Raw genomic sequence first — 27,287 nt, forward strand, 5'->3', positions numbered from 1 at the left:
GTCTTACTCGTCCCAGGATGTGGCAGCTGGCTTCTTTCTGAGTGAGTGAGGCAAAAGAGAAGGAGAAAAAGCAAGCAGGAAGCCGTAGGAACCTTTTAGAGTTAGTCACTTAGTCTAGTTCATACTCAGGAAGGGAATTTAGGCTCCACCTCTTTTTTTTTTTTTAGGCTCCACCTCTTGAAGAGAGGAGTACTAAAGAATTGTTGGATGTTTTAAAACACCCACACTTAGTCATACCCTGCTGCTCAAAATATACACATTTTGGTTCTTTTCTCCAAGGCTATCAAACGAATATTCAGTTGAAGCAGTAATTATCATACAGTGAGTACAGATCATAATCTTTTCAGACCTTTTTAAAAATACGTGTGTCTGGCCATCCCAGACCTACTGACTCTGAATCTAGGAGTCAGTCAGTCATGGCTATCTGTGCTTTCAGAAATAAGTCTGATGTAATTCTCTTGTAAGTCCTCCCCACTTTAAGAACCATTGACTTATATTAATAACGGTTACCAAGTTTTAGAGTATTATTAAACAATAAGGATAATTGGGTATCTATGGAAAAATAAAATTTCCCATTTGTAATTATCTTAAATTTTACTGCAGAGTTTTTTTTTTCAGTGATAATTTCTTTTTGAAATCACCAATTTTGTAATTTAAGCCAGTTGGTGCTAAGCAATTATAATATATTGCATTTCTTGAGAAATATATTCTAGGAAGGAAATTAAATTCACTAAAACTTTATTTTTCTCATGGAGGGCTTTTATGGGAAGTAAACTTTCTGCCAGTGTTATTTCTGTTAAGCATCTCAGAAGGTAACAGTCTGGAATGATGGGGGAATCAAAGCAAAGCAAAAGAACAAAAAAAAAAATGGTCTTGAACTTTGCATTTGCACTTTTAAGCATTCTTTTCTAGTTACTGATGAACCTTAACTTTTAAATTCTTTAATTATATCTTGTCATTTGGTGATCAAGACAATATCTAGGCTTAGGAAGTTTATTTAAGGGTTCTGCAAGTTACTAGCTTTCCTCTTCTGTTTTAATTATCGTGGTGAGCTTAATGCAGCTGAACAACTATCTCTCGTTCTCCTACCTTCCAAATGATAATCCCTCTTCCATCCTGTTTATACTAAGAGCATATTTATAACAGATCTGAGTTAAGGGTTATGTAATACTGTTATCATGTGGCTGGATGAAGGAGCAGGTCCCAGGTTAATTCTCCTGACACACATTTCTCTCATTTAAGTTAAAAAGAAATTAAAATGATTGAGAACAATTTGGAAATATAACCTGTATTTATCTTTCCCTTGCTTCAGTTGATTACAGGCATAGTGAAACCAGTGCAACAGCTCTGATGGTTGCTGCAGGACGAGGTTTTTCAAGTCAAGTAGAGCAGTTAATTAGTATGGGAGCCAACGTTCATAGTAAAGCATCAAACGGCTGGTAATTTTAAACTGCATCCATTCTTTGTATATCTTTGTATAGCTACACATACTGTTTTTGATTTCTGATGTTTGTCTTTATATTAAAAGCTATTGTGTAATAATTGCTGGTCCATCTCTAATGGGTGAATGAATAATTTGACTAGTTTTATAATTTTGAGAAGATTATTTCTCTGTCTAAATCTGATCTCTTTGAATTTTGGCAGGATGGCTTTAGATTGGGCTAAACACTTTGGACAGACTGAAATTGTGGATCTTCTCGAATCTTACAGGTAAAACTTTATACTGTGTTTAATTAACCCTCACTTCTTTTTTAAAAGAAGTCCATGTAAATCATGGACTGTGACAAGGTAGGTAGGCTATAGTCTCTTATGCAGAGATTTTCTTTTTTCTTTTTTTTGAATTCTAAGGAATTTTTGTCTGATTTTGTTTTTTGTTTTTGGTAGGGTGCCAATAAGATCCAGTGTGCTATAATACTTTATTTCATTTTGAAAAACAGAAGGGGGATTTTTCAGTTAAACATGGTAGATACACCACATGTAATTTATCTTTGCATTTTCCCAAAGCCTTATTGAAATGGTAAGGAAGGAATATAAAGTGTGCAGGCTAACAAAGTCAGAGAGATTGGAAGAGGGCCTAGCACCTGATGGAAGACAGGAGTCAATTTTGGGGTAATAAAAGGCTAATGGATCAATGGTATTTGACTTAGCAGAGCTGAGAAAACTGAAAGCTCAATGCCTGCAGAGGGTAGTGCCAGTGAGAAACAAACTCATTTTAGCTTCTTAGAGGGTCATTTAACTACATCTGAAGGACAGTGAAAGAAAGGGCCAAAACCAAAAAAAAACTCCAAAAAACCCCCCCAGACTTGATTGAAATTCTCTATGAGGAACATTTAGAATTCCCGATTCCCACCTCCCCTGCCATTAGATGAGCTCTCCCTTCCCCACCTCGGCAGGAAGTGGGAAGTTTATTAAAAAATTAAGCCACAGAAGCTTTGGACTTGGGGCTCCCAGGCGCAATGGGAGAGTGGGAGTGAGGCATCAAATAGAAAAGTCTCCTGACAGACTGAAGGTTGAGATACCGTTCAGCCCATTCCGCTGCTGTCCCGTCACTGTTTCCTGTTTGAAGCTTATGTTCTTCAGCAGAAAATGTGAGAATTCTTTCCTGGGAGAATAGACCAAGCCTATGGAAAAGAATTGGAAATATGGAAAGTTTGGTATTCCTTCAGTGAAAGGACCATCTGTAAGCCAGATAGCACAACAATCCCCTCTTGTGCACGTGGAGGGTTTTTGTGCCTTCTCTTTGAAGATGAGCAAACTGCTAAGGATTGAGCACCAGGCGTCTGTGAGGGGGAGAAGCACCCACAAGCAAACAACAGTAGCCACAAAAAACCCTGGAACTTGGATGGACTAAGCATCAGTGACCAGAAGAAAACTTCAAAAACTAATAGAAAATATTCATAAAACAGAAACAGTGTGTTACGAAACAGTGTGTTACAAAACAGGGACAGAACACAAATCTTTATTCAGATTTTATCTTCATGAGGGCTACCTAAAAATATCCTGTTGTTGTAGTCTACCTCCTTGTGCTATTCATCCTTCTTAACCTATTCTACTTTTTCTTTTGTCTCTAGGACCTGCCACCCTCTGATACGCTTTTTTTCTTTTTTAAAATTTAAATTCAGTTAATTAACATATAGTGTATTAGTTTCAGAGGTGGAGTTCAGTGATTCATCAGTCTTTTTGTTTTGTTTTGTTTTTTTATTTTTTTCAGAACTTACTCATTTTTCTTTTTTAGCTTTTTTAAAATTTAAATTCAGTTAATTAACATATAACGTTTTATTAGTTTCAGAGGTAGAGTTTGGTGATTCATCAGTCGTATATAATACCCAGTGCTCATTATATCCTGTGCCCTTCTTACTGCCCATCACCCAGTTGCTCCATCCTCCCACTTCTCCCCTCTAGTAACCCTCAGTTTGTTTCCTGTGATTAAGAGTCTCTTATGGTTTGTCTGCCTCTCTGATTATGTCTTGTTTTATTTTTTCCTCTCTTCCCCTATGATCCTCTGTTTTGTTTCTTAAATTCCACATGAGTGAGATCATATGATAATTGTCTTTCTTTAATTGACTTATTTTGCTTAGCATAATATCCTCCAGTTCCATCCACGTTGATGCAAATGGCAAGATCTCATTCTCTTTGATGGCTGAGTAATATTCCATTGTATATATGAACTGCATCTTCTTTATCCATTCATCTGTTGAAGGGCATCTCAGCTCTTTCCACAGTTTGGCTATTGTGGACATTGCTGCTCTGAACATTGGGGTGCAGGTGCCCCTTTGGATCACTCCATTTGTATCTTTGGGGTAAATAGCTAATAGTGCAATTGCTGGCCACCCTCTGATAAATTATGTACTTACTTACTGTATTCATGATTTATTGTCTGTCTCTTTGCTCCACTAGACTTTAGTAAGCTCCTTGTCTCTTTTGTTCAGGGACAGAGCCCGGATATAGTAGATGTTCAGTGAATATTTGTTGAGAGACTGAATAAATAAGAAAAAGCTCTTACAAATTAAAGAGATGATAGAAAAAAATTCAGAAGGGTGTCAAGATAAAGTTGAGAGAATTGGCTCACAAACCAGGAAAAAAGGACAAGAGATGGAAAATTGTGGAAGAAAGATAAGACAATTTATTTCCTATATATCCTTTACCAGGAAGGTTTAGAGAACGTGCTCCACAAAAATGAAGAAGTAAAATAAAACAGGAAAACAGCGACCAAGCACAGGAGGTAGTGAAAGAATTGCTCAGTGTGCCAGTGAGGAGCAGTGTTTCTGTGACAGCTGCCTGCTAGCCACTAGGCCAAGTCTCCTAGGAGAGCTCCTGAGCAGTGCTGGGGTAGGGGGTGTGGTGTGGGGAAAGGAGGGAAGGAGGGGAGATGACCTGATGTTGCTGACCTTAGTAAAAAGGCTTTAGGGGCACCTGGGTGGCTCAGTCGTTAAGCGGCTGCCTTCAGCTCAGGTCATGATCCCAGGGTCCTGGGATCGAGCCCCTCATCAGGCTCCCTGCTCCGAGGGAAGCCTGCTTCTCCCTCTTCCACTCCCCCTGCTTGTGTTCCCTCTCTCCCTGTCTCTCTGTCAAATAAATAAAAGCTTTAAAAAAAAAAAAAAAGGCTTTAGGAATCTTGTAAGACTTTGGGAAGAATTAGTGGTAAGTACACAGAAAACTAAGCAAATAAAAATTAGACATTAATTACTTGAGGAAAACCCAAAAGAAGAACAGAAGAAAGGAAGTGTAATCAGTTTGCTGTTGGGCTTTGGCTCAGTGGTAAGTAATGTTTGTGTAGTGGTAGTAAAGGCCAAATGAAGATGTAATGAAAATTGTATGGACCTCTGTGGGTGGAAAGTGGGCGGGAGCGGAGGTGGTGACCTAAGTTTTCATGAATAGAGGTTCACAGATAATGATGAAATTATTAAATCAGTAAGTAGCGGAAGGTGCATGTTGCTTGGAAATATGGCCGCAAATACCAAAAGAAATGGCTAAAAGAATTGAAAAAGTCCTAGGCAACGTGTCTGTGTATAAAGAGGGTTTTTTGTTGTAAATTCTACAAAACCGTTTGTTTATTAACACTACGTATATGTATTACTTTTATTTATTTATTTATTTAAAGATTTTTATTTGTTTGACAGAGACACAGCGAGAGAGGGAACACAAGCGGGGGCTAGTGGGAGAGGGAGAAGCAGACTCCCCGCTGAGCAGGGAGCCCGGTGCGGGGCTCGATCCCAGGACCCTGGGATCATGACCTGAGCTGAAGGCAGACGCTTAACTGACTGAGCCACCCAGGTACCCCTGTATTACTTTGATTTAAAGAAAAGAATCAGACAATACTTTGATAAAGGTCCTATGAAGCAAATCCTTCATTTAGGCAATTAAAGGTTTTAGCTAAAGTTAGGTTAGATACTTAGGTAGATTATGTAGATTTTAGATTAGCTATCTAAAGAAAAGAAAAAGATAATTTTAAAGGAAAAGATATCTAAAGAAAACATGTTTTATAATACATTGATAGCATTTGTTTTCAACCTATAAGAAAAAAGAAAAAAATGAATCTGAGGTTAAAATATATTAAGGTATCTTTTATAGAAGAACATAAAAATGTTTTATTTGAGTTGGGTTTTTGTATTTTATTCTATAGATATAGTCTCAGATGAAGTGAATGTTTGAAGTATGAAATTAGTCTTGTCATTTTAATTTCATTAAATGATAATGAAGGTTAGAGTCACAAAGTTCTTAGCAGACCCAAATGCTAATTATGGTAGGCAGGTTTTGTTGTCATTTCAATAATCATACCCAGAACTTGCAGTCCTTTTAGTGCTAATGCTTTGAATGTTCCAGACATTCTTAGGGTGCTGGGAATAGCTCAGTAGACACTGCAGAGTACCAAGTAGTGGTTGTCTGGATAGTATTCTAATTATCCTACCTAACTGGGCTTTCTTTTTATTCTACAGGTCATGATGTTATCAATTACAAATTTCAAATATTTAAATTTATGATGTTTGCCAGATTATTGATAATTGATATATAAAGTTAGAGCTTTATTTATTTATTTTTTAAAAGATTTCATTTATTTATTTGACAGAGAAACAGCGAGAGAGGGAACACAAGCAGGGGGAGTGGGAGAGGAAGAAGCAGGCCTCTGCTGAGCAGGGAGCCCAATGCGGGGCTCGAGCCCAGGACCCTGGGATCATGACCTGAGCGAAGGCAGACACCTAACGACTGAGCCACCCAGGCGCCCGAGTTTTATTTATTTTTTTTTTAAAGATTTTTTTATTTATTTGAGAGAGAGCAGAGGGAGCAAGAACATGAATTGGGGGGGCAGAAGGGGAAGGAGAAGCAGGCATCCTGCTGAGCAGGGAGCCTAGTATGGGGCTTGATCCCAGGACCATGGGATCATGACCTGAGCCTCGAAGGCAGACACTTAACCAACTGAGCCACCCAGGCACCCCTAAAGTTAGAGCTTTAAACAAAGGACATAATACCTCTTCATTTACCTGTTAAGAAGTAAGAAAGCAAAAAAAATTGGAATGTTTTAAAATCTTAAAATTTAAAATAACGCAGTTATAATTTTAATATTTTCCCTCCTAAAAACAGGCTTAGTTACTTTTCTGCTAAGCTCTTTAGGAGAAATTGGGCTGATTTGAACTTCCTAGGAATCTTATTGATGGTTACTAGGGATGGCAGAAGGTTATATTTTTACATATGGGATGAAGAAGCAAGCTATTGTTTCAGTAATTTATGCTGATTCTGGGCTTTTAGAAAATAGCAAATCAATCTGCTTTTAGTATGGAATAACCAAATAGCAGTCATGTTAAGTTGGTACCTGCAGAATTGTTTTGTTTTGTTTTGTTTTAAATGTGGGCTTTGCTTCCGAGTTTTGTTTGTAAGAGTGAATAATTACAAACAGTCTATTAAGAAAATACAAATGAGGCATATAATGTAATGAGCACTGGGTATTATATAAGACTGATGAATCATAGACCTGTACCCCTGAAACCAGTAATACGTTATATGTTAATTAATTGAATTTAAATGAAAAGAAAAAAGAAAATACAAATGATCAAAGGTTTGTGTGTTTTAAATTTTATTGAGGTGAAGTTCACAACCATGTAATTTACCCATTGAAGTGTACAATTCAGTGACTTTTAGTATGTCTGCCATGTTATGCAGTTTTTTAAAAAGATTTTATTTATTTATTTATATATTTATTTATTTAGAGCGCAAGCAGGGGAGGGACAGAAGGAGAGGGAGAGAGAGAGAATCTTGAGCAGACTCTGCACTGAGTGCAGAGCGTGACACCGGGATTGATCTCAACGACCCTGAGATCGTGACCTGAGCCAAAACCAAGAGTGGGAGGCTTAACAGACTGATCCACCCAGGTGCCCCATGTAATGCAGTTATTAGGACAATCAATTTTGAGAACATTTTCATCACCACCCCCCAGAAAACCCTGTAATCATTAGCAAGCACTCCTCATCTTCCCCAGTTCTTCCAGTCCTAGGCAACTAGTCTACTTTGTCTTTCTATAGATTTGTCTATTCCATACACTTAATCTAAGTGGGATGATATAGTACGTAGTCTTTTTGTGATTGGCTTCTATCACTTCGTATAATGTTTTCAAGGTTCATTCATGTTGTAACATCCTTTTTCTGACTGAGTGATACTCTGTTCTAAGGCTAGATCACAGTTTGTTTAACTCGTCTTCAATTGATGAACATTTGGGTGGTTTCCACTTTCTGGCAGTTATGAATAATACTGGTATGAACATTTGTGTACACCAGTATATGTGGACATATATTTTCATTTCTCTTGTTTATATACCTAAGAGTAGAATTGCTGGGGCATCAGGTAATACTGTGTTTAACATTTTGAGGAACTGCCATATTGGTTTTTTTTTTTATTTTTTAATATTTATTGTTATGTTAATCACCATACATTACATCATTAGTTTTTGATGTAGTGTTCCATGATTCATTGTTTGTGCATAACACCCAGTGCTCCACGCAGAACGTGCCCTCTTTAATACCCATCACCAGGCTAACCCATCCCCCCACCCCCCTCCCCTCTAGAAACCTCAGTTTGTTTTTCAGAGTCCATCGTCTCTCATGGTTCGTCTCGCCCTCCGACTTACTCCCCTTCATTCTTCCCCTCCTGCTACCTTCTTCTTTTTTTTCTTAACATATATTGCATTATTTGTTTCAGAAGTACTGATCTGTGATTCAACAGTCTTGCACAATTCACAGCGCTCACCGTAGCACATACCCTCCCCAATGTCTATCACCCAGCCACGCCATCCCTCCCACCCCCAACCACTCCAGCAACCCTCAGTTTGTTTCCTGAGGTTAAAAATTCCTCATATCAGCGAGGTCATATAATACATGTCTTTCTCTGTTTGACTTATTTCACTCAGAATAGCACCCTCCACTTCCATCCATGTCATTGGAAATGGCAAGATCTCGTTCCTTTTTATGGCTGCATAATATTCCATTGTGTATATATACCACATCTTCTTTATCCATTCATCTGTCGACGGACATCTTGGCTCTTTCCATAGTTTGGCTGTTGTGGACATTGCTGCTATAAACATTGGGGTGCACGTACCCCTTCGGATCCCTACATTTGTATCTCTGTGGTAAATACCCAGTAGTGCAATTGCTGGATCGTATGGTAGCTCTATTTTCAACTGTTTGAGGAACCTCCATACTGTTTTCCAGAGGGGTTGCACCAGCTTGCATTCCCACCAACAGTGTAGGAGGGTTCCCCTTTCTCCACATCCTTGCCAACATCTGTCATTTCCTGACTTGTTAATTTTAGCCATTCTGACTGCTGTGAGGTGGTATCTCATTGAGGATTTGATTTGGATTTCCGTGATGCCAAGCGATGTTGAGCACTTTTTCATGTGTCTGTTGGCCATTTGGATGTCTTCTTTGGAAAAATGTCTGTTCATGTCTTCTGCCCATTTCTTGATTGGATTAGTTGTTCTTTGGGTGTTGAGTTTGATAAGTTCTTTATAGATTTTGGATACTAGCCCTTTATCTGATATGTCATTTGCAAATATTTTCTCCCATTCTGTCGGTTGTCTTTTGGTTTTGTGGACTGTTTCTTTTGCTGTGCAAAAGCTTTTTATCTTGTTGAAATCCCAATAGTTCATTTTTGCCCTTGCTTCCCTTGCCTTTGGCGATGTTTCTAGGAAGAAGTTGCTGTGGCTGAGGTCGAAAAGGTTGCTACCTGTGTTCTCCTTTAGGATTTTGATGGGCTCCTGTCTCACATTTAGGTCTTTCAACCATTTGGAGTCTGTTTTTGTGTGTGGTGTAAGGAAATGGTCCAGTTTCCTTCTTCTGCATGTGGCTGTCCAATTTTCCCAACACCATTTGTTGAAGAGACTGTCTTTTGCCATTGGACATTCTTGCCTGCTTTGTCAAAGATGAGTTGACCATAGAGTTGAGGGTCCATTTCTGGGCTCTCGATTCTGTTCCATTGATCTATATGTCTGTTTTTGTGCCAGTACCATACTGTGTTGATGATGACAGCTTTGTAATAGAGCTGGAAGTCCGGAATTATGATGCCACCAGCTTTGCTTTTCTTTTTCAAGATTCCTCTGGGTATTCGGGGTCTCTTCTGGTTCCATACAAATTTTAGGATTATTTGTTCCATTTCTTTGAAAAAAGTGGATGGTATTTTGATGGGGATTGCATTGAATGTGTAGATTGCTCTAGGTAGCATTGACATCTTCACAATATTGGTTCTTCCAATCCATGAGCATGGAACGTTTTTCCATTTCTTTGTGTCTTCTTCAATTTCTTTCATGAGTATTTTATAGTTTTCTGAGTACAGATCCTTTGCCTCTTTGGTTAGATTTATTCCTAGGTATCTTACGGTTTTGGGTGCAATTGTAAATGGGATTGACTCCTTGATTTGTCTCTCTTCTGTCTTGTTGTTGGTGTATAGGAATGCCACTGATTTCTGTGCACTGATTTTATATCCTGCTACTTTACTGAATTCCTGTATGAGTTCTAGCAGTTTTAGGGTGGAGTCTTTTGGGTTGTCCACATACAATATCCTATCATCTGCAAAGAGTGAGAGTTTGACTTCTTCTTTGCCGATTTGGATGCCTTTGATTTCTTTTTGTTGTCTGATTGCTGTGGCTAGGTCTTCTAATACTATGTTGAATAGCAGTGGTGATAGTGGACATCCCTGCCGCGTTCCTGACCTTAGGGGAAAAGCTCTCAGCCTTTCCCCATTGAGAATGATATTCGCTGTAGGTTTTTCATAGATGGCTTTTATGATATTGAGGTATGTACCCTCTATCCCTATACTCTGAAGAGTTTTGATCAAGAAAGGATGCTGTACTTTGTCAAATGCTTTTTCTGCATCTATTGAGAGGATCATATGATTCTTGTTCTTTCTTTTGTTAATGTATTGTATCACGTTGATTGATTTGCGGATGTTGAACCAGCCTTGCAGCCCAGGGATAAATCCCACTTGGTCGTGGTGAATAAGCCTTTTAATGTACTGTTGGATCCTGTTGGCTAGTATTTTGGTGAGAATTTCTGCATCCATGTTCATCAAGGATATTGGTCTGTAATTCTCCTTTTTCATGGGGTCTTTGTCTGGTTTTGGGATCAAGGTAATGGTGGCCTCATAAAATGAGTTTGGAAGTTTTCCTTCCATTTCTGTTTTTTGGAACAGTTTCAGGAGAATAGGCATTAATTCTTGAAATGTTTGATAGTTTCCCCTGGGAAGCCATCTGGCCCTGGGCTTTTGTTTGTTGGGAGATTTTTGATGACTGCTTCAATTTCCTTAGTGGGTATAGGTCTGTTCAGGTTTTCTATTTCTTCCTGGTTCAATTTTGATAGTTGATACATCTCTAGGAATGCACCCATTTCTTCCAGGTTATCTAATTTGCTGGCATAGAGTTGCTCATAATATGTTCTTATAATTGTTATTTCTTTGGTGTTGGTTGTGATCTCTCCTCTTTCATTCATAATTTTGTTGATTTTGGTCATTTTTCTTTTTGATAAGTCTGGCCAGGAGTTTATCAATCTTGTTAATTCTTTTAAAGAACCAGCTCCTAGTTTCGTTGATCTGTTCTAGTGTTCTTTTGGTTCCTAGTTCATTGATTTCTGCTCTGATCTTTGTTATTTCTCTTCTCCTCTGGGTTTAGGCTTTATTTGCTGTTCTTTCTCTAGCTCCTTTAGGTGTAGGGTTAGGTTGTGTATTTGAGACCTTTCTTGTTTCTTGAGAAAGGCTTGTATTGCTATATACTTTCCTCTTAGGACCGCCTTTGCTGTATCCCAAAGATTTTGAACAGTTGTGTTTTCATTTTCATTGGTTTCCATGCATTTTTTAAATTCTTCTTTAATTTCCTGGTTGACCCATTCATTCTGTAGTTGGATGCTCTTTAACCTCCATGTATTTGAGTTCTTTCCGACTTTCCTCTTGTGATTGAGTTCTAGTTTCAAAGCATTGTGGTCTGAAAATATGCAGGGAATAATCCCAATCTTTTGCTAGTTTCAAAGCATTGTGGTCTGAAAATATGTAGGGAATAATCCCAATCTTTTGGTATTGGTTGAGACCTGATTTGTGACCTAGGATGTGATCAATTCTGGAGAATGTTCCATGGGCACTAGAGAAGAATGTGTATTCCGTTGCTTTGGGATGGAATGTTCTAAATATGTCTGTGAAGTCCATTTGGTCCAGTGTGTCATTTAAGTCTTTATTTTCTTATTGATCTTTTGCTTAGATGATCTGTCCATTTCAGTCAGGGGGGTGTTAAAGTCCCCCACTACTATTGTATTGTTGTCAACGTGTTTCTCTGCTTTTGTTATTAATTGCCTTATATAATTGGCTGCTCCCATGTTAGGGGCATAGATAATTACAGTTGTTAGATCTTCTTGTTGGATAGACCCTTTAAGTAGGATATAGTGTCCTTCTTCATCTCTTATTACAGTCTTTGTTTTAAAATCTAATTTGTCTGATATAAGGATTGCCACCCCAGCTTTCTTTTGGTGTCCATTCGCATGGTAAATGGTTTTCCACCCCCTCACTTTCAATCTGGGGGTGTCTTTGGGTCTAAAACGAGTCTCTTGCAGACAGTATATTGATGGGTCTTGTTTTTTAATCCAATCTGATAGCCTGTGTCTTTTGATTGGGGCATTGAGCCCATTTACATTCAGCGTAACTATTGAAAGGTATGAATTTAGTGCCATTGTATTGCCTGTAGGGTGACTGTGACTGTATATTGTCTGTGTTCCTTTCTGATCTATGCTGCTTTTAGGCTCTCTCTTTGCTTAGAGGACCCCTTTCAATATTTCTCTTAGGGCTGGTTTTGTGTTTGCAAATTCCTTTAGTTTTTGTTTGTCCTGGAAGCTTTTGATCTCCCCTTCTATTTTCAATGACAGCCTAGCTGGATAGAGTATTCTTGGCTGCATATTTTTCTCGTTTAGTGCTCTGAAGATATCATGCGAGTCCTTTCTGGCCTGCCAGGTCTCTGTGGATAGGTCTGTTGCCAGTCTAACGTTTCTACTATGGTAGGTTACATATCTCTTCTCCCGAGCTGCTTTCAGGATTTTCTCTTTGTCTCTGAGACTCGTAAGTTTTACTATTAGATGTCGGGGTGTCGACCTATTTTTATGATTTTGAGAGGGGTTCTCTGTGCCTCCTGGATTTTGATACCTGTTTCCTTCCCCACATTAGGGAAGTTCTCTGCTATAATTTGCTCCAGTATACCTTCTGCCCCTCTCTCTCTTTCTTCTTCTTCTGGGATCCCAATTATTCTAATGTTGTTTTGTCTTATCGTATCGCTTATCTCTCGAATTCTGCCCTCGTGATCCAGTAGTTGTTTCTCTCTCTTTTTCTCAGCCTCTTTATTTTCCATCATTTGGTCTTTTATGTTGCTGATTCTCTCTTCTGCCTCATTTATCCTAGCAGTTAGTGCCCCCATTTTTGATTGGACCTTATTAATAGCCTTTTTGATTTCGACTTGGTTAGATTTTAGTTCTTTTATTTCTCCAGAAAGGGTTTCTCTAATAACTTCCACGCTTTTTTCAAGTCCAGCTAGTATCTTTAAAGTCATGATTCTGAACTCTAGGTCCAACATCATACTAATGTCTGTATTGAGTATGTCCCTGGCAGATGGTACTACCTCTTATTCTTTTTGCTGAGGTGATTTTTTTCGTTTTGTCATTTTGTCCTTCCAGTAAGTGGTCGCTTCTCTGTTCAGAGAATTGTTGCTGCTCTCTTCTTCGGTCTCCTGTTGAGTTCGTAGGTGTTTAGAATGGTTTGATCCCTATTCAGCTGAATTCCTGAGACCAGACGAAATCCAGGTCTCCTACTCCCCCACCATCTTGCTCCGCCCCCCCGCCACATTGTTTTTCAAAGTGGCTTTACCATTTTATGTTCTTACTAACAATGTACGATGGTTACAATTTCTCCACACCCTCTTTTAACACTTTCCTCTGTCTTTTGATTATAGTCATCCTAATGGGTGTAATGAGTGGTATCTCATTGTGGTTTTGGTTTTCATTTCTCTGATGAGTAATGATGTCCAGCATCTTTTCAATGTGTTTATTGGCCATTTGTATGTTTTCTTTAGAGAAATATCTTCAGATTGTGTTTTCAGAAAGCACTTAGTGACAAATTTTACTTTGGATAATGTACTGTAAGCCAAAACATGAACTGTAGCTAGGAAATTAAGTATCACTTACCTCCTTAGGGTATATTCAGAATTTGAGGAAGGACATCCTGGGAATCATTGGCCTTAAAGGAGTACTCTTTTTGATGAAAATTGAGTTGGTCATTTTTTTCTTTTTTTTAAGTGCTTCACTGGAATTTGGAAATCTAGATGAAAGTTCTCTGGTTCACACAAACGGAAGTGACCTCAGTGCAGAAGACAGAGAGCTCCTGAAAGCTTATCATCACAGTTTTGATGATGAAAAAGTAGACTTGGATTTGATCATGCACCTTCTATACAATATCTGCCATGGTTGTGATGCTGGTAAATAAGTACTGTCTAAAATAACTGGAACACCAGTGTATACTTTGATTTCAAAATTAGTATTTTGCATGTACAGATTTCTACAGAATTCCATTGGCAATATTGCATAAATAGTCTCTAAGTGTCATAAGTATTACAGTTTATCAGTATTTGAAAACTTGTGATGGTAGCTCATTGTAGCTGGGCCTGTTGATTGGTTCTGGTTTGTAAAACCAGAGATTTAATATTTAAAAAAAAAAAATCCTTTTTCTCCAAGGTGCAATATTAATTTTCCTACCTGGATATGATGAAATTGTTGGACTGAAGGATCGCATCCTGTTTGATGACAAGCGGTTTGCTGACAACACACATAGGTAAAAGCTAAAGCTTTGTATTTGTTGCTTTAAGTAACAGATAGGTACCATAGTGTATTTTCCCTTTCCACTGTCAACAGATACCAAGTCTTTATGCTTCATTCAAATATGCAAACATCTGATCAAAAGAAAGTATTAAAAAACCCACCTGCTGGTGTTCGAAAAATAGTAAGCTTCATAAAATTTTCTTTTGTCCATTTCATTAGCCATTGGTCCTGTGTTCCTATTAACTGTAACGTAACATCCCCTTGCAGATCCTTTCCACCAATATTGCTGAAACCAGCATCACAGTGAACGATGTTGTCTTTGTTATTGATTCTGGTAAGGTGAAAGAGGTATGTACGGATAAGTTGTATTTTGTTTAAATGAAGAAGGTTATGTTACTTTCCAATAAATGCTTTTATAATTCACTTTAATGGGAAGATTTCTGGTTCTGCATGAATTTAACAATAGTAATCGTTGATTTCTCTAAAGTAAAGATTTTACCTTAAGCAATTCAGAATGTAGGAGCTAGTTATTGTAACAGATTATACAAAAAAAAAAAAAATAGCTCCTGCTGATTAAATACCAGGAAGAAAGTAAAGGGTTGGCTAGTTACACTGAAAATTTGTCACAGTGTGAGAATTGGATTACATATTTTGTATGCTTTCCTTCTTTCCTTCTGCATGTGGGCATGCACCATGTCCCTCTTGTTCAGTGTTAATCTCTAGGGCTCCACATGTATAGTAGGTATTCAAAAGATATATCGTTCGAGAGAACCATCCTGAGACAGTGAGCCGGAGTCAGAACCAGAGTTCAGCAAATGCCAGTGAGCAGCCGCACGGGTCCAGTGCCTGCTTTTATAAAAATAAATTTCACTGGAACACTGTCCTGTTCACTCTTTTACCTGTTGTCTGTGGTTGCTTTCACACTGCAACTGGCATTGTTGCGACAGAGTCGCTCTACAAAGGCTAAAATATTTACTCCAACCCTGATATAAAGAAAAGACAGCATTTATTTTCTTTTAGCATTGGAATGCTCAGCAGTCCTCAATACCCTTCACTTTGGCAGATCCTTTCACTGAAAGAATGGAAAGTGATATAGAGGTGGTTGCTTTTCAAGGAAAGATACTGTCTCTGTTGTGGAAAGCAAATGATGTCTGTTCTGGTGGCTAGAAATGATCGTGTTTTAATGTGGGAAACATTTGTTAATTGCTTTATAATGTTTTCAGTGGAATTTTTAGGAATATCTTATAGAAAATAAAATTTTATAAAATGTAGACGTTTCAGTATAGTTGTATACTATAAAGAAGGGATACATTTTATTTTTTGTAAGAAGATAATGATGGATATATACCTTTTATAAGAGGATAATGATAGGATTATCACTAAAAGTCTGGGTGAGTCAGTGAAAATTCAGATTTTATTGCCCTGAAATTATGTAAAGCTGATGAAGTGGATTTTGAATATTTTAGAAATTAATTTCTGTGGGTGCCATTTATCAGGTAAACCCCAGTTTAGAACATGATGGTAGTGTCAGAAGTTATTTTACATACAAAACTGATAAATGTGACATTTTATTGAAAACTACATAAGTATCATCTTTTCTAAAAATCCCATAATTCAACTATTATGAGAACACATTTGTATTTGCCCTATATAGCTATTTTATGAAAGGGAAAGTGTAAGTCACTGAATGATTAATTATATATTCTAGTTAGGAATGCATTCTTCTAAAATCTTTCTCTACAGTAAATTTTGGCTTTAGATTGTTTATGGAATATAAGGGTAATAATGGTTCTTTTTTACTTTCTCTTTTGTAACATTCTGGATAGGCTTACTGCCTTAGTAGCTCAGTAGGGGGTAAAATGGAAAGGATTAAAAATTCTTCACTTTGGGGATAAGATTGGTTCAGCGATTATTGTTATTCTCATTCCTCCAGATCAGTTCCCTGGCACATATTTTAGAAACTGTCTTTCCCTGACACTCCTATTCCTCGTGGTGATAGAAATCTGATAGGAAATGACCTCAAGAGAGTAGATCAGTTTTTCTTCAGTCTTGATGTCTATGAGTACTGACTGCTATTATCCAACTGTAGCAGAGAGAAATAAGTAAGCAAGGCATGGAATGAGGAAGTTTTTACAGCTCTTCTCAGTTTTTCATTCTTTTTCCTTAGAATGTTTGTAACCAGAGATCTGGATTGTTTTTTTTTTTTTAATCTGTGCCCCATCCTACTTACCTAATCAAGAAGGGCCTTGAATTAAACTTGGCATGTTAAAATATATTCATAGTATTTCTTGCTATTTCTTCTTAAGCACCTTTTATCAAAGTTTTAATATGAAGATAACTTAAATATTACAGAAATCCTTTGATGCACTGAATTTTGTTACAATGTTAAAAATGGTGTGGATTTCCAAAGCTAGTGCCATACAACGAAAAGGCAGGTAATGTATATTTAATGTACATTTATTCATTCAGTTGCCTGTAAAATGGAAACATTTTGACATGTACGTATTTAATGTCTATTCCGCTTTCTATGTAAAATGTTAAAATTTTCATGTTAGTCTTAATTCTTATATTGTTTTTGCAAAGCAAGCCATTTTAATACTTTCTTTAAAAGTTGAATTCAGGTTATGTTAATTTTTGACTAGTATAATCTGTCCTCAGAAGATGTAAGAAAGTTAAAAAACAAAAAAGGAAAATATTTTAAACATTTGCAATACAGGATAAAGGGCTAATTTCTGTATTATGCAAAAAACTCTTTAAAATCACTTCATAAAGACCAACACATTAAGCTCACATACACCACCTCATATATGCCAGAATAAGTGCAAATTAATGAGGACATTTTTTTGCTTATCGCCAGATTGGCATTGATGAAAATGTTTAACAGTACCTACAACAGAGTTGGCAAAAGCATGGGCCAGTAGGCTTTCATAGTTTACTGATGAGTATAAATTGCTGTGACTTCTTCAGAGGACAGTTTGAAACTGTTTTATCCAAATCTACCCTTTGCTGGTGGATTCTGTTTCTCATCATTTATGCTGAGTGTACCTGTGCATGTGCCCAGACATGTATTGAAGAATGTTTTCCGCAGCACTGTTTGTAATAGAGAAAACTCTGGAAGTATTGTAGTTAAATAAATTATGCTATAGCCATACAATGGTATACTAGATAACTGTTACAGGGAAAGATGTGGACATATGTATTGTTATGGAATGAGTTCTCAGAATATATTATTAATTGAAAAAAGTAAGGTGTAGAACATGCATCTATAGTATTTGTGGTAAGTATATATATATATATATGTGCTAAATAAATATATATAATGCTAAATATATATAGTGTTAAATATATGTTTTTTATAGATATATGTTTGTATGTATATATTTAGGGCAGAAATGCATTGTCAGATTTGAGAGAAACATTAAAAAACAATTGTTGACTCTGAGAAGGAGAATTTGTGGGGCTCTTTGAAGGAAGAAGATTTAATTTTCATTTTACTTTTTTGTAGTTTGGTTATTTATTTTAGTATGTGCTTGCATTACCTTTTCTTTTTTAAAAAAGGGAAGGTGAAAAAGTAGCCTATTTTTCAGTAATTATTTGACTAATTTTTTTGCATTTTAACTAACAGGAAAACATCAGGTACTGACTCTAAAGCAGTGCCTCATATGCTGAAGATGGTGGATGCTTTATTTCTGTACTTTATAATGGCATAGAACATTCTTGAGGGCTTGTTGCTGTTACCATGCCTGTTGTTTTCTTATGACAGGGGGTGGCTTGATACACTAGCTAGATTTATAGGCAGTTAATCGTATATTATCTGGGAGGAAAATCAGAAATTGTAGGAATTTTCCTCATCATCTTTTTCAACATATTTTTTGACAGCCATCACTGTGCAAGTGTGAGGGATGCGATGATGAATAAACTGTAGTCTGATGAGTAAAGTTTGAGGTGGGGGGAATGGTGCAATCTGTCTTGGAATCCAGTAAAGTAAGCAATTTTAATACCATGTGATTTGTGCTATGACTGGATAATGCTTTTAGAGGAGTTAAGGTAGAATCTGAGATAAATACGAATAAAGAGGTGTTGTGGAAAGGCTCTTCTAGCAGAGGCAAGGCATACACAAAGGCCTGCAGGCAAGAGTGAGCAACAAAGTTGTTTGGATGGAGTTTAGTTTAGAGGAGAATAGTGAAAAATGAGCAGAAAGAGGTAAGTTGTGGACATGTCCTAAAGGATCATTTGTGTTTCCTCTCTCTTTTTCTTCTTCTTTTTTAAAAATATTTTATTTATTTATTTGATAGAGAGAGACACAGCAAGAGAGGGAACACAAGCAGGGGGAGTGGGAGAGGGAGAAGCAGGCTTCCCGCAGAGCAGGGAGCCCGATGCGGGGCTCAATCCCAGGACCCTGGGATCATGACCTGAGCCGAGGGCAGATGCTTAACTACTGAGCCACCCAGGGGCCCCTCTCTCTTTTTCTTCTTAATAAACTAAAGGATGGCATGATTTTAGAATTGTTTCAGCTCTTTGAAGAATGAATCGGTAGAGACAAAACTGATGGCAGGAGGACCCAGTAGGAGGCTCTTTCATTAATACTTGCATTTACAATGAGGGAGAGATGACAATAGTCTGGATTGGGAAAGCGGTGGTAGAGGGTATTAAGGAGAGCAGTACTGGTGATCGTATGTCCAGGGGTGAGGAATAGTGTGGAGTCAAGGATGTCATACAGGTGTCTGTCTTAGAAACTTTTGTGGACGGTGGTGTCAGGGAAAATGAGAATAGTGGTTATGTTGCTGAGAAGGATTAGCTTTTGGCTGTGTTGAGCTTGGGTTGGCTGGAAAATCCAAGTGGAGCTAAGAGGCTTCTGAAGTATAGGTGTAGGGTTAGGATGAAGTGATCTCAGTGGATGGAAATTGAAGGCAGGAGGATAATTATGATCCCCTTGGGAGAGAGGATGGAATAGGAGAGCAGAGGGCTGAGGTCCAACCTCACAGGAACATCATTTAAGGACTGGCGAAGGGTGGAAATGTCTCAGAGGAGGCTGGATAGGAGGGAGAACAGATGGGCTGATGGTGAGGACAGTACTGATGAAGGAAGCAGTGGTCCAATGTCTCAGTTTGTAACTTGTATCACAGTGTGTTGTAGCTTTGTGAGGGTAGGGTTATTTCTGGATCTCTATCACTTAGCATATTCAGCCTGGCCATTCATTGGTTGATACAGTGACTCTGGGGGAAATGACGAGAGGCTGCTTTTCTTCAAGATGTTTTTCTCCTACTTCCCAGAAAATGATACAAGTCTCTCTGGTAACAGGAAATGCCACTCCCTTGGAGTTGTGTAATACTTACTTTGCATAGCTCTGAGCAGTGGGCCTGAGCATGGTGCTTGTGTCAGTTGAGTAAAGCTGATGAAATGTAAATCCCCATGTATTTTTTCGTTATTTTTACTCACTTTCATATATATGTCACTTACAAATTTGTTTTTATCAATACCCTAGTAGGTGTATCAGGTAGGTGTCATTCATGAGTTTTTATGAATGAGTCCCAGATGAATAAAGTGCCTTCTGGAAAGAGTCAGAGGGGAGAAACATCACAGGAGGGAATCACACTTAGATGTCCTGACACTGTTCCATTGCTCTGTCTCCTGAAGCACACTGCTTTTAGAGTTGCCTTGGTCTAGTCTTTATTCCTTGTCTGAATCTTAATTTTTTATTTCACTTTTAAGGGCAGGGAGATGCAGACCTGGAATTTGTTTCCGACTGTTCAGTAGACTCCGATTCCAGAATATGTTGGAATTTCAGACTCCAGAACTTTTGAGAGTGCCATTACAGGTAGAAATTTACTAAACTCTAAAAGGCTATTTTTATGGGTGAGGGAGGAGAGGGACCGTTTCTTTTTTTTTTTTTCTTTTTTTTAAAGATTTTTATTTATTTATTTGAGAGAGAGAATGAGATAGAGAGAGCATGAGAGGGGGGAGGGTCAGAGGGAGAAGCGGGCTCAATCCCGGGACTCCAGGATCATGACCTGAGCCGAAGGCAGTCGCTTAACCAACTGAGCCACCCAGGCGCCCGGAGAGGGACCATTTCAACTTCATACCAGTTGGACTTTTAAATGATCGATTCCTTTTTTAAAAGATTTTATTTATTTGACAGAGAGAGAGCACAAGTAGGCAGAGCAGCAGACAGAGGGAGAGGGAGAAGCAGGCTCCCCGCTAAGCAGGGAGCCCAATGTGGGGTTCGATCCCAGGACCCTGGGATCATGACCCGAGCTGAAGGCAGCTGCTTAACCGACTGAGCCACCCAGGCACCCCTAAATGATCAGTTCCTAAAACAAAATTATAAAATGTATATGATGGGAAGTGGTTATGTATCTAATTTTTTTTCTGGACAAGAAAATTTGATCCATAAACCTCCAAAATTTTAAAGAATTACTTGAGTGCATTTAAATTATGGTACAGTTTATAGAAATATTGGTTTTTTTAATGCAACATTTTAGAAATCTGATAACCACGTAGTGTTCATCTTTCACATTCTCATTGAGGATTAGAAAAATTATTTAAGGTCCAGAAGATAATACCGAAATCTCAGTTTAAGATGCTGAGATTAATCTTGGTAGTTTGGAACTGAGTCCACTGAGATTTCCTGGCCTTTATTAATTGTTTTGCTGACTTTTATTAATAGGGCTTCTGACTTCATGGAATAGCCAGACATTGTAGTTTCGAGGGAAAACTACTGGAAATACATTAACTTGATTCTCTGGCGTGCTGAGCCAGATGCTAGCTTCCAAACTTTTAAAGATTTTATTTCTTCATTTGAGAGAGAGAGAGCATGAGCAGGGGGGAGGGGCAGAAGGAGAGGGAGAAGCAGACTCCCTACTGAGCAGGGAGCCCAATGTGAGGCTGGATCCCAGGACCCCAGGATCATGACCTGAGCCGAAGGCAGATGTTGAACCGACTGAGCCACCGAGGCTCCCCTCCCATGATTTCTTTGAAAGTCAAAATCAACATAAATTTCAACATTTCAAAATTATTTGCTGTTTTTATTTATAGGAACTTTGTTTACATACTAAGCTGTTAGCCCCAGTGAATTGTCCTATTGCTGATTTCCTAATGAAAGCTCCAGAACCACCACCAGCTCTAATTGTAAGAAATGCTATACAAATGCTTAAGGTAGGTGTCTTCATAGTTTTACTTTACCCATTTTACTTGAAATTTAAACAGAGTGAGGATGCATCTTACCTAATTTTGTACTTAAAAATATTATCTTAAATAATCTTGTACCTTGTTTTTGTTTTTTTTTTAAGATTTTATTTATTTATTTGACAGAGAGACACAGCGAGAGCAGGAACACAAGCAGGGGGAGAGGGAGAGGGAGAAGCAGGCTTCCCGCTGAGCAGGGAGCCCGATGTGGGACTCGATCCCAGGACCCTGGGATCATGACCTGAGCCGAAGGCAGCCGCTTAACGACTGAGCCACCCAGGCGCCCCGCAAAATATGTTTTTTATAAGATGTGGCAAAAGAAAATTTACATTTTCATTTCTTGATGATTTTTAGGTATGTGATTTGATTAAACATAGTTTTTTGGTCGTGTCAAGTACTGTTTTGTGTTCTTTTATTTAGACAATAGATGCAATGGACGCATGGGAGGATCTCACTGAGCTGGGCTATCATTTGGCTGACCTGCCCATGGAGCCACATCTTGGTAAAATGGTCCTGTGTGCTGTCGTCTTAAAGTGTCTGGATCCCATCCTCACAATTGCCTGCACACTAGCCTCTCGAGACCCCTTTGTCCTGCCGGCCCAGGCCTCTCAAAGACGGGCGGCCATGCTTTGTAGGAAACGCTTCGCTGCAGGAACTTGCAGTGACCACATGGCCCTTCTCAGAGCATTCCAGGTACGGTTTATTCTTGCCATTTTGTTTCTGAACCTGCTGCTGCTTTTAAACATGTGTCTGGGGCAAGTGTTACGAATTAAAAAAGAGATATGATTCCATTAATTTTGTCTCATTATAAAGTCACATTTTATTACCAGCTTAGAAAAATATCTTCCTACTGTTAATATGTTGGAATGATCACTGTTTGTCTCTACTTTTTTTTCTTCCATTTTCTCAGTTTTCTCCATGTAGGAATATGTGTATACCTATATTGATGTTTATTTACTTGTATTCATTTTCTGATACCCAAGTTCCTTATCTTTTAATCATATTTTGGGCAGGGAGTCCTCTAAAATTTCAGTTAAGAAGCAATGTATATTATTCAAAGTATGTAGAACAAACCTTGGAAGAAAATTATCTTGAATTTAGTATCTATTTATTGATTTTTTAAATTATTTTATTATTTTTTTAAAGATTTTATTTATTTATTTGATAGAGCGAGACACAGCTAGAGAGGGAACACAAGCAGGGGGAGAGGGAGAGGGAGAAGCAGGCTTCCTGCTGAGCAGGGAGCCCGATGCGGGGCTCGAACCCAGGACCCTGAGATCATGACCTGAGCCGAAGGCAGACGCTTAACGACTGAGCCACCCAGGCGCCCCTATTTATTTATTTTTTTAGAGTACATCTTTTTCTTGTGTGCTCAAGACACTGTGCTAAGAACTTAATTTTATAAAGTAAAATCCAAATATCACTTAAGACTTTTCAGGATAACAGTAGTGAGAAATTGAGGAATGTGATAAATGGGAAAGAAAAGATAAGGACAAGGGATTCTGAGGGAACGAAATGATACGTAATGTAGAATTTCAGATAATGTGGAGAAGATGATGTTATTTCCTGAAAAGTAGACATTTATCCTTAAATTCTCTCGAATGTAGGCTGTGACTCTACATTTTTTAAAAATTTCATTTTGTTTATACAGAAAGTACTCTTTTCCAGGCATACAGGATTTTTCCAATATATGTAGTTTTTAAAAAAAATAATGGCAAGCTGTTTGGTGAGCATTATTGAACAGTGGGTAAAGCAGTGCTATTGAGTTTATTAGATACCATATGTTATAGTAGACTAGTTGAGTGGATAATAGGGGGAGATTTGGTGTAGAATTCCAATGTATTCTTTGCTTTTTCCCCAGCTCCTACAAAAGCAGAGAGGGTAAATTACTGCCTTGGCCTTTTAGTTACATTCCAAAGCAAGAGAAGTCATTTTCAAAGAGGAGCTTTCTTATACTGCATATAGATGGTTTCTAGAAATCATACTTCCCATTCTCAGATAAATTAAGAGGTTGATATAGAGGCTATTTTTGGAGGACTGGAGTAGTAGAATCCTTACATATAAATGGTGTTGTGATGGCTTAGTTAAAAACCTCTGACACTTCAGTGGAAGAAAATTAGCAGACACATCTGAAAAGGTAGCTGTTTTTACATAGCTGGTCATTTAGACTAATGGATACTTAGTTCTCACTTGGATTTTATAAACTCAATGGCTTTCATAGCATTTGACTGTAAATTAATGATACATCTTATTTGATCATAAAATCTTAGATTTTATTTATTTTTTAAAGATTTTTATTTAGGGTGCCTGGGTGGCTCAGTTGGTTAAGCAACTGCCTTCGGCTCAGGTCATGATCCTGGAGTCCTGGGATCGAGTCCCGCATCAGGCTCCCTGCTCAGCAGGGAGTCTGCTTCTCCCTCTGACCCTCCCCCCTCTCCTGTGCTCTCTCTCTCTTATTCTCTCTCTCAAATAAATAAAATCTTAAAAAAAAAGATTTTTACTTATTTATTTGACAGAGAGAGACACAGTGAGAGAGGGAACACAAGCAGGGGGGAGTGGGAGAGGGAGAAGCAGGCCTCCCGCCAAACAGGGAGCCCGATGCAGGACTCGATCCCAGGACCCTGGGAGCATGACCCGAGCCGAAGGCAGACGCCCAACGACTGAGCCACCCAGGCGCCCTTTAGATTTTATTTTTTAATATTTAATTTAAAAATTTATATTTTAAAAAAATTGAGATATCATTGACATATTAGTTTCAGGTATAAAATATAATGATACTATAATTGTATATATTGGGAAATGATCTCCACAGTAAGTCTAGTTAACATCCATCACTGCACATAGTTACAAATTTTTTTCTGTTGTGATGAGAACTTTTAAGATTTACTCTCTGGTGTGTTAACCAGACTTATTGTGGTGATCATTTCACAATATGTAGAAATACTGAATCACTATTTTGTATACCTGAAATGAATATGACGTTGAATGTCAGTGATATCTCAATTTAAAAAAAAGTTTACAAAAAAATCTACTGTCAGGGCACTTGGGGTGGTGCAGTCGGTTGAGCATCCACCTCTTGGTTTCTGCTCAGGTTTTGGTCTTGGGGTCGTGAGATCGAGCCCCACATTGGGGTCCGTGCTCAGCACGGAGTCTGCTTGAGACTCTCTCTCCCTCTCCCCTTCCCTCTGCGTACTCTCTCTTTCTCTAAAATAGATAAATAAATCCATTAAAAAAAATCTACACTCTTAGCGACTTTCAAGTACGCAGTACAGTGTTATTAACTATGGTCACCATGCTGTAAGTTGCCTCCCCAGGACTTACTTATTATAACTTTAAGCTTGTATCTTTTGACTCTCTTCACCCATTTCACCCCCTTCTCCTCCCCTGCCTTTGGCAACTACCAATCTGTTCTCTGTATCTTTGAGTTTTGTTTTTTTTTTAATGAAGGCCTAGATTTTATCAAATAATTAGAAGGAGAATTGACCTTGAGTAGCTAATGTAGTGGTTTTCAGTTACTTTGCTCCTAACTAAGGAGTTTAGTAAGTGTATCTTGTTATATAATTATATTTTCGTAGGCATGGCAGAAAGCACGATGTGATGGATGGGAACGAGCCTTCTGTGAAAAGAATTTTCTTTCACAAGCTACCATGGAAATAATCATTGGCATGAGAACTCAGTTGCTTGGTCAACTTAGAGCATCAGGTAAAATTTTCCCTAAAGAACTTATTTAGCCCACTGAGAGTACCTTGTCTATACTTCATAGTATTTTTAGTGTTAACTGATGCCATCTTATATTATTTTAATCACATTTTCATATTGTTGTATATCTTGTATATATGAACTGCTTTGTAGACTCCTATGTGATCTCAGCTTTTGTTGGTTAAAAAAATGATAATTGTAGAAGCTGTAGCTGAGAAATATATGAATACTGTAGGCAGTGAGCAGTTTATAATATATTTATGTTATATTTATATTTATAGTATGTTGGCAAAAAAGCAATTTAGATATTGTAGTTCTGCTTTATCACTCTTAATAAACAGTTGCTTAGCTCTATAAGAGATTTAAATGTATAAGTATGTTGATACAAATGTGGTCTTCATATTTTTGGAACATAAAACAGCTAGTAATCTCTTTAAGGCACTTAATTTTTTTTTTAAGAGAATGGCAGTATTGTTATGTCATTTTAGAATTACTTCTTTAAATTTCCTTTTGAGTAGCATAGTACATTGAGAATGTAGTTGAGGAAGAGTGCTAGAGCCTGGATACATGGATGAGCTAAAGTGCCAAAGTAATATGAGGAGTGAACCAAAAGGTTTTAGAATGGTCTCAAATATTAGGAAATACGAATGGCTTTGGAAATTCAAGCAAGAATATATGTATTGTCTTCATTCTAGAATTCATGTCTGTCATAACCAAAATGTTATTAATAGCAGTTAGAAGAATGGTTTAGATTTTCAGCTATGATTTTAGTACATTTCTTTTTTTTTTTTAATTTTAGTACCTTTCTGATAGCATCTTATGAAGAACTTTATAACAAGGATGTGTATTTTTTAGAAGTCCCTAAGTCCCCAATAAATCTTCTACTTACTTTAGCCTGAGCAAACCTAAACTTCTTAGAACATTGATTCTGTGTTTTAAACTTTACAGAGGAGATTTTATTAATTATTGTGGAATTTGAATATCCTTAAACTTATATGGGTTATTACAATTTTTGTAAAAAATGCACACGTTTAAAAGTATATTTTGCACAATAGAAAAAGTCGGTGTGGTTTTGTTCCTTCTTCTAGGTTTTATTAGAGCACGAGGTGGTGGTGACATCCGAGATGTTAACACAAATTCCGAGAACTGGGCTGTCGTTAAAGCTGCATTGGTGGCAGGCATGTATCCTAATTTAGTCCATGTGGACAGAGAGAATGTAGTATTGACAGGGCCAAAGGAGAAAAAAGTTCGGTTTCATCCCACTTCAGTTCTCAGTCAGCCTCAATATAAAAAGGTAAAACATTTTTAATGCTCTTAGGCCTTGAGGTGAAACTAATCTAATTTACATAGTTGAAGAGCAACAGAAAGATGCTCCAAATACCAACCTGCGTTAAAAAAATTAATTGGTTATATATGTATAATTCATCATCGGAACAAAATTTTGATGAAATGTTAGAGTTGGAAGAGGTAGTGTGTTAGGTAATGAGGACTTGCGTTCCAGCTGCATGAGCAGTGACTTGCTTTAATGTTTGCTTGACTACTAATACCCATCATCTGTTGCATTGAGGGACTTTTTACAGTTTAAAAGTAGGGGGTAAATACAGTTAACAAGTTTTTGATTTATTTTTCTGATAGATTCCTCCAGCCAATGGTCAGGCTGCAGCGATTCAGGCACTGCCCACAGATTGGCTTATTTATGATGAGATGACCAGAGCCCACAGAATAGCTAATATTAGATGTTGTTCGGCAGTGACCCCCGTCACCGTGTTGGTGTTCTGTGGACCAGTGAGGCTGGCAAGAAACGCTCTTCAGAAACCTTCCTCGTTTCAAGGTAAATGTATCATAAGGAAATAAAAATCGATTTGAAATGAAATTTTTTTTTACTAGACCAAATAAAATATGGAATTCCAAAAGTTTATGTAGGAGTGGCTCCCTTTTGCTATATTAAGACTAATTAGAAAATACTAAAGTATACCTCAGTTCTTAAAATTGATTTTTAAGGTAACTTGTTATTGATTTGTGCATTTTTGGTTAATCTTGCTGATAGGAAGTTTACTTTTCTCTCCCACTTGAAATTAAATA

General features: G+C 37.7%; 1 protein-coding gene across 1 annotated transcript in view; it reads left to right on the plus strand.

Annotated features, from left to right (window-relative positions):
• YTHDC2 (YTH N6-methyladenosine RNA binding protein C2) overlaps nt 1-27,287 on the plus strand; it is an 84,047-nt gene that overhangs the window by 28,462 nt on the left and 28,298 nt on the right. Inside the window, exons 11-23 of the mRNA XM_028093023.2 lie at nt 1,313-1,439; nt 1,645-1,710; nt 13,803-13,981; nt 14,238-14,334; nt 14,415-14,502; nt 14,589-14,669; nt 16,674-16,756; nt 20,034-20,139; nt 21,357-21,476; nt 21,927-22,199; nt 25,082-25,208; nt 26,294-26,499; nt 26,841-27,036. Of these exons, the coding sequence (XP_027948824.1) occupies nt 1,313-1,439; nt 1,645-1,710; nt 13,803-13,981; nt 14,238-14,334; nt 14,415-14,502; nt 14,589-14,669; nt 16,674-16,756; nt 20,034-20,139; nt 21,357-21,476; nt 21,927-22,199; nt 25,082-25,208; nt 26,294-26,499; nt 26,841-27,036 (1,749 nt within the window). The remainder of the gene's footprint in view (nt 1-1,312; nt 1,440-1,644; nt 1,711-13,802; nt 13,982-14,237; nt 14,335-14,414; nt 14,503-14,588; nt 14,670-16,673; nt 16,757-20,033; nt 20,140-21,356; nt 21,477-21,926; nt 22,200-25,081; nt 25,209-26,293; nt 26,500-26,840; nt 27,037-27,287) is intronic.

This window comes from Eumetopias jubatus, unplaced genomic scaffold, assembly GCF_037043125.1.
Source record: "Eumetopias jubatus isolate StellerSeaLion01/CBP00866 unplaced genomic scaffold, mEumJub1_p1.0 scaffold_5, whole genome shotgun sequence".
Lineage (NCBI taxonomy): Eukaryota > Metazoa > Chordata > Mammalia > Carnivora > Otariidae > Eumetopias > Eumetopias jubatus.